Source organism: Aulostomus chinensis, chromosome 17 (genome assembly GCF_037954235.1).
Source record: "Aulostomus chinensis isolate RoL2024-O1b breed Wild chromosome 17, RoL_Achi_v1.0, whole genome shotgun sequence".
NCBI lineage: Eukaryota > Metazoa > Chordata > Actinopteri > Syngnathiformes > Aulostomidae > Aulostomus > Aulostomus chinensis.
Genome location: NC_141336.1, coordinates 9832370 through 9840613, shown reverse-complemented (window position 1 = coordinate 9840613; position 8244 = coordinate 9832370). Strand labels below are relative to the sequence as shown.

At 37.0% G+C, this 8244-nt stretch overlaps 1 protein-coding gene across 3 annotated transcripts in view; it reads right to left on the bottom strand.

Moving 5' to 3' along the window:
* Positions 1-2158: 2158 nt before the first annotated feature.
* Positions 2159-8244, bottom strand: part of slc8a3 (solute carrier family 8 member 3) — a 157426-nt gene continuing 151340 nt past the window's right edge. For all 3 annotated transcript variants that reach the window (XM_086181558.1, XM_086181560.1, XM_086181559.1), the window contains exon 7: positions 2159-7535. In XM_086181558.1, coding sequence (XP_086037684.1) covers positions 7159-7535 — 377 coding nt within the window. In that variant the 3' untranslated portion in view covers positions 2159-7158. The remainder of the gene's footprint in view (positions 7536-8244) is intronic.

Here is an 8244-nt window from a genome sequence, read left to right as displayed (position 1 = left end):
TTCATGATAAAATGGCGAAGTAAAATTTATGATAAAAATCTAATAGCTATAAGGTTGAAAGATTGACCTAAATTGTAAATTTGACAGCTTTATTTAACTGATTCATTCAATAATTACTATTCAAAGACAACTTTATTGACGTTTTTTTGGTCTGGCTGTTCTGGCCAGTTTTGTTTTTGCATTTACATACCACACTGTGTAGTGTAGAACTGGAACAGTTTTACTTAAGTTGATCAGTTTTTGTGAAGTACTGAGAATACGACTGTATAAAGAAGGCTTGACTTATAGTCAATCTGTTTAAGAATTTGTAAACTTGTTTTGCTGTTGCTAATCTTCAGTCTCTATAAGTCTCCATAAGCTGCCAGTAGAAATATTATACCAGAGTTTTCTGAATTCTTAAAACACTCAGCTTTTGATCTCTTGTTTTCATGAAGGGTGAGGTATCACTTTAAACTGATGGTGATGGTCCTTTCATGTATTTTCTAAGACTGTCCTGCTTTTTAAGGCTATCTGACTCTCGTATAATACCATAGTTAGAAAAATACTCCCCCCAAAACCTAAATTAATTTTCCTTATCCAAAATATTTGAATAAATTACAAATACAACAAATGTCTTCATCTAAATGTTGTTGTTTTTTTGTATTTTTTTGTGGTTCACAGCAGGTCATTCCATCACCTCAGAAAAACTTCAAGGAGACAGGCAGTCAAGATTTTATTTCAGAATATTGTGCGGTTTGAAAAATGTAAACAATTTATTGTAGTTCAGTAGAGTTTCTACTATTTATTGCTCTGTACTTTTCTGCTGCTACTTCTCTGTTTCTGCTTCTGTAACAGTGCCAATTTCCCCACTTTGGGACAAATAAAGGTTTATCTTATCTTATCTTATCTTATCTTATCTTATCTGAACCTCTTCTGCAGCCTGATCTTGCCATATTTAGTGCGTTATGAAAAACTCAACCAAAATTTAACTGACTAAACACAACCAGGTGGCATTACAAGGCTGCTGCAAGTTTGTAGAAGTGCCATACTTTGAGACTGTCGATATGTATGAAATAGCATATGAGAGACTAGACACAGATCTAGTATCATGGAAACAGAGTGATTGTCTTGGCACATGACAAGAAGATACTTTTTAATGGGACAAAATTATCAATTATGTTTCTTGGATACATTAAGGAGACAAAAATAATAGGAAAGCAATGGTGTGTGCTGAGATCCTCCAACTGTCTCCTCTGAGATGAGGTGTGTGCTTATTCACTTGTACACTGTATATCACACCACATCACCACTGTTTTGACAACCCTGAAAAGCCCAACAGTGATGGAGTGCCTCTCAGGTTAAGGTAGTAGAACCTAAGAAGCCTCAGAGATATGTTTCTGGATCAGGACAGGTGGAAAAATCTATGTAACTATTATGTTTACTCTATTAATATATAGACTTGTATCTTGTGAGGTTGGAAGTTTGCATTCTGAACATTAGCAAGAGGACTTTACAGGGCTGTCAGTGTCTAATATAAGCAGGTGAGTTAGTTAGCTTATTAGCAAACTAGTGAATTTACAAAGCGGTTTTGAGAAAATGCATTAATTGTTGTATTCCTCTGATTGCAAAACACACCATCATCAACTTTTATGTCACCTGTGTTGTTGTCCATCGTCATCTTCCGCTTATTCCTTACTAGTAAGGGTCGCGGGGGGCTGGAGCCTATCCCAGCATCTGCAGGCGAGAGGCAGGGTTCACCCTGGACAGGTCACCAGTCCATTGCAGGGCCAACACATAGAGACAGACAACCATTCACACTCACATTCATACCTACGGTCAATTTAGAGTATCAATCAGCCTAGTCCCCAAATTGCATGTCTTTGGATGGTGGGAGGAAGCCGGAGTACCAGGAGAGAACCAGCACGGCACGGGGAGAACATGCAGACTCACATAGAAAGATCCCGCGCCCAAACCGGCACTCAAACCCGGAACCTTCTTGCTGTGAGGCCACAGTGCTAACCACTGCACCACCGTGCAGCCTTTGTTGTTGTGATTCCTCTCAATTCTAGACAAGGGAGAGAAAAGTTACCCAGGATAGCTTTAAAGTAAATGAACAGGCAGAGTAAAAATGACAGGTTTGATTGAAGTCATTGAAACTTTGTGGTAATTTATGAACCAGCAAGCTGCTTTTATTCCACAGTAAAAGAGCAAAAAAGGGTTGATCTGGAAACACTGTCAATTTGGAAACTTGCTTTTTTTATTTTGACATCTCAATGCAGGCCAGAGAAACATACCCATCTATTAAAATGTGCCCCTTGTCTGTTACAAAAAACAGAGTTAAAAGAACAGTATTCACTTGATCAGTAAAGCTTTCCTCAGTGTCTTACAACATCATCTTACAAGTCCAATTACAGTGATATTTCACTTCCAACCCACAGGTGGAGAAACAAAAGACTGGTGCCTTGAGAGGTGATGTGTATGATAACGACTTATTTCTTTTATAGAATTAAGACATGTATTTTTAAGACAAAATGACAGAACCTATTTAGACCCTTGTGATGGCCAACAACACCACCTGTGCACACGAGTGCGAAGAGGACACACAGCCTGACTTCAGCACGTTAACATGCACAGCAGACAAACAAACACACATGGCTGGCTGATGGCTGACGTTCATCTCAACACATCCTGGCTGATAAGAGTTAAGAATACAACCAAATAAATAACACAAGTAAAGGCAAAGAGAAAACACTTCCTTTTCATCAAGAAGAGCTACTCAAAACAAAACAAAAAATGTCCTGTTGCAGAATTTTAACAAGGGAAAAGATGACAACTTCAGTGACCCTAAAAATAACAATTGTACAGTTATACTGGCTCAGATAAAGCAACTGCATGTAACCTAGAGATGAGATGTGAAAATTGCGTTTCCATGCATTTCACTTCCAGGACACCAATAGTGTGTCTATGTAAACATACACTGAAAATTATGTACATAATGTGGGTTTTGTGTTGCACTTGAATGGGACAGCCAGCCTATCAACTACCCCCGCCTTGTGCAACAGTGGACCCTTCGCTCTACTCTGAATGTATGCAGGAGAGGCAGAGAGAGACCGAGACAGCATGAGATGAGCAGGTGTGGTCCAGAGCTGGCAGCTTTCAATTCCAATTCCAATTTAGCCGTGAGATGTATTTACAACACTGCTCACTGCAAAGGAAGAACACTGAGGAGGAGGAAGAGTGCTAAGTACAGAAGGAGAGGAAGGGATAACCACAGGGACAAGAGTTTGACATCCCCCTTGTGGAAATACAGTGTCACTACCACCTACTGTCACTTTTATTTATTTATTTTTTTGTCTTTATTTTAACAGATGTTGCATTCCACCTCTTTGGTAACCTCTTGGGTGAATTAAAAAATTAGTCAAGAATTGACTCATTATATATTAACATAATGCAAATAATGTTATAAACTGCTGCGCGTGGTCATTTAAATTTATTTTTCACTCATTTTGAAAACAAAGCACCATTTATGTATTTAACAGCAATGAAAGTAAATCAGGCTACTTTCAAATTCAGCCTGCAGATACTTGATAATTTGATGCCCACACCAGAAGCTCTCAACACTCCTTATTCACTGAAGAGTTTCAATTTAAAATGTGCATCACTCACTCATACTCTTTACATAATAAACAATATAAATTTGAAACAATTGTTCTGACTTTTCTGAAGACCTTCACTTGCTGCAATACCAAAACTGAGAACTATTGAGCTTCATAATGGCTTTTATAATGCTGTTATCTCAAATTCACAATTTAATTATTGCATTTTTACATTCTTGAAATAACAAAACTCTTTTTTTTTTTTGCGATAATTGTTTTAATTATCTCAAGATAACAAAGGCTGAAAAACAGCTTTTTAAATTCATTAAAAAATATTATCACTCCGGTTAGAATTTCTATTTTTTCTGAAAATATTCAGAAACATTTGTTCCCAGAATGTTATTCTTCAAGACAGGATATGTTCTCTGAAAACATTCTAAAATGATTGTTGAGGTAATACATTATAGAATGTTCTTTTGATTTAATATTCATTCATATCCCCAACATATCATCATAATTAACATTTACTTGATAGGAACATTATTTAAAATGATAAGCATCTTTTAATATTCTTTAAATGTAGATTTAAGTATTTTCTCTGACATACAGTAAGAAGAACTTGAAGGTAATGTTGCCCAATGTTGTGAGAATGTTTCCTGCTCACGAGGTTCTTCGCTTCCAGAGACAAATGCCAAGTAAAGAAAGATTATACTTTCCTAAAGCTGCATTTATCAATATTTTTAAAGAACAGATAATTATCACCCAACTCAGCACATTATTAGATGAGCAGAGCATTTTAGGTTTTTTTTTTTTTTTAGCTGATTGGTTTGGTTTGGTTTGGTTTGGCAGCAAACTTCTCTCCTAACCCTTTTATTAATCACAAAGTTGTTTTCATTAAGAAATAATCAGACGCTCACTTCATGCAGACTGTTAAGCTCGGAAGGCAGTTTGGTGATCTTGAATTTCTGCCGTAAGTAAATAAAACTGAATTGACTCTCTGTACCCCATGGAACACAAAAATGAGACAAGCACCCAAAATAAACAAAGAAACAAAAATCAACCAACCAACCAAACAAACAAAAAACAAAACAAAACAAAACAAACAAACCCTTAGCAATAAGTTGGTGAAGAAAGTTAAGCATTTAACAGCTAAAGGGGCCAGATATTTTTCTCCTAAGTTAGTGGAGCTCAAACCTGAACTGAGAGGGGGAGAGCGAGTGTTTGACCTACATTACAGTACATCGTGTATACAAAAATGAAATTAACGCAATTGTAGGCAGACATATTTGGTATATGCACTACCTATAAAAAGAGGCCAAGTAAAAAAAAAAAAAGACTACAAACTTAAAAATATCAAACTGATATCAAACTTTGCTCAACAGAATATTTAACAGATCCCTACATTTCTCAAAAAAAAAATTCCTGTTCATTGTCTGTTGCAGTTTAAGGTTATTTGAGTCAAAATCTTGAAGCTGTAGCTTGTATGCTACAACTACAAGTCAATTTGTATTCAGGGTTTGATCCGTTGTCAACCTGAGTGTTTCTCTGGTATTACAGTATCTGATATTCACTTTTTCCACAATTATCAGAATCATTAATTTTCAGTTAAAACAAATATGTTTAAAAATGCGCTGCTTTTGCTTTATTTATTCTATAAAAAATTCAGGGAGCTATTTTGTAATTTATGTATAATTTACATTTACGATTACATATTGCATATACTATGTTTTTAAACAAATGATCAGTTCCAAATATCAGTTATTAGTTGGAATTTGTATAGGCAGTAAGATACTATCTATACATGTCTATACGAATCCCAAAAAGCTTATTTGTATGCTAATACTAATTAGCTACAAATGGTGAAGCAGGGTGTCAATAGGTTGGCTTTCTATAAGATCACATTATGATAGACGTATTTCCCCTTGCTTCTGTATTTGAATTAGCAAAGAAATCAGATGTGGCATTCATGAATGAGCATACAAGCTATAGCTTCTGGAAGATTTCTAATGCGGTAATTGGACAAGTTTTTCTTCAGTATCCCAGCTGGACACAAACACTCTTCTAATATCATCTCCCTCCATAGCTGTCTTTATCTAAAACATTGATGTCATTTAGAATTCTGTCATTTTTTCATGCTGGAAATGAGATTTGTATGCTTTGGCTATGAGCTACAAGTTAATAACCAAGACAAACTATGTCAGACTTTGGCTCTCAGAAAGGTCATATTTTGGCTGATGTTGTGTGTCCAATTTCTTTCACTGTCGTCATGCGGCAAATAAACAAATAACCCACAACTGTTTTTGAAAAAGGAGGATATGCACCACATTTGAAAAAGGAACTCTTCAGCTGTTCTTACTGCAAAAGCAATTGGCTAGTTGGTGTGGGCGGCTGCAGCAAACATCTTTTCCTCCACAGGCACTCCATTCAGTCCATGGTGACACCTTTAACATTGGCCCTTTGCACATTTACAAGTAGAAGTCTCCATAAATAGAACTATACAGCAAAGTGCATGGAAGAGTAGAAAAATACCTCTGAATTTATTGAATTTATCTCTGCAGCAACACATTTTTTTTAACTTCTGATTGAAAAGGTGAAAATTAGAGTGTAACCGAGATAAATAAAATACAACATCATACATGGCAAGAACTCTTGCCATGACGAAATGTGACGACATCATTCCAGTTTATAGTTTGACCCCCCCAAGCCACCACAATCCTCTGTTGTTAGAAGCAGAATGTGACCACATTTAAACAAATATTCAAAATATACAGAAAATATGGAAATATAATATATATAGATAGATACATATATAATACGCAAGTAATGTTCAGGGCAGTTTAACCTAGTCCACTGTGTTCACCTCTTTTTTGTTGCCTGTTTGAATGCTGATTCTTCTGCCTGTAGGAACTGTCACAGTCTGTTTTTGTTTGTGTGATTTCTGAGAACTCTGCAGTGCTCCTTAGGAAACTATGCAAATAAAAATAAATACTATGAATCCATCCTGCTGTCACTTCACAACATATTTCCATTGACGATATAATCTTCTGTAATTCCTTAACATAGATCAGAAAATAGTTCCTCTTTTTGTGTTTTTTTGTTTTATTCATTTTTTGCAATTTTATCCCCAAAATACTTTTTCTTAAAAAAGTCGTTCTCATGAGCTGTTGAGAAAAATATAGACTTCTGATTAACTCAACTCTCTCTGAATATATAAGACTGTGGTCTCTTCCAGTGGAATGCAGGACCCCTTGGCATCATCTGGACTTGGTAGTGACCCAATCCCAACTGTAAGCACACTCGTATGGGGTGACTGGGTCTCTCCAACAGCCAGGGTGAACAGGCCTGTCAACACTGGAGGGAAGGATACACAACTCCAAAGTATCCTTACAGAGGGGTTTGAGGGGAGGAGAGAGGGAAGGGAAGAGAGGGGGGGGCCTCTGAGAAAACCCCGGGTTTACCTCTCCTGTCCATACCATACAAGACTGATTCAATTACCACAGTGAGAACTTGCTCTTTTACCTCTGTACTTGTACTTGAAACCCCTGGATGTTTGCACTCTCCCATGTTGTAGTCTTTTTCCTATTTAGAAGCCCTCTATATGACAGTAGGCTTCCAGACTGGAGAATAGGATGTAAAGGAACCAGAGGCTGAAAAAGAAGCCTGATGTGGCCAGTCTGTGTCCACGGGGCCCACCCAGTTCTCCTCCGATGTGGGCTCTGCGCCTGTAGAGCAGTACTGAGATGGCCAGGAAGGCGAAGATGGTGAAAAGAGTGACAGAGAAAGCCAGGGAACCGGCTTCCACCACAAACGGCTTCCCTTTCATATGCCAGTAAATGGCTGCCACAGACCAGGCCATTCCAATTCCCAGGAAGACATTGACAGCATTGCTGCCGGTCACATTCCCAATGGAGGCATCTGCGTAGGTGTCCTGAACCGCTGCTACCTTACTGGCAAATGTGTCTGGGGAGAGACAGTCACGTGTCATTAATGTTTCACTCACATCAAGTATTTCCATGTATTTTCAAGTTAAACAGTTTAATTTAGTAATCTGGTTTTCATGGTGCAAAGGTACTACATGGACTATGACTGAAGTCTTTGTAATTTCTAAGGAAATATTTCACAGATCTTGGTAGAGGCCTGTGTGCAGCCAACCACATCCTATTTTAGATCATGTCACCATTTTTGAAAAGTCAGTCACGTGTGAGTGACTTGTTAGTAATTATATATACACACACATCAAAAATATGCGTTTGTGCGTACATACTACATACATATATATACACATATATATAAATATATATTGTACTGCATATATAGTTAGTTAGTTAATTAGTTAATTAGTTTTTAAATGTGATATGTTAGTTTGTATGTGATGAATTTTTAAACTGTCTGAGAGTTGATGTGTCATGATGCAACCCAGACTTAAGTAGATTTGCCTGGAATTGTATTTACAGATTAAAAGAAGGGGCTGCAACAGTCACATTCATGTCAGCTTATTCACAGTGACATGTTGCATGTTTTGGAGTGGATGACGAGCAGCCATATGGATACTTCATTGTAGTAATTTGTACTCAGTGATATCAGAAATTTCTAATCCCTGATACAATATCTGTAAACAATTAAAAAAGAAGCTAAACCACCACTGCCACAATGTAAAGGGGCAAAAGGC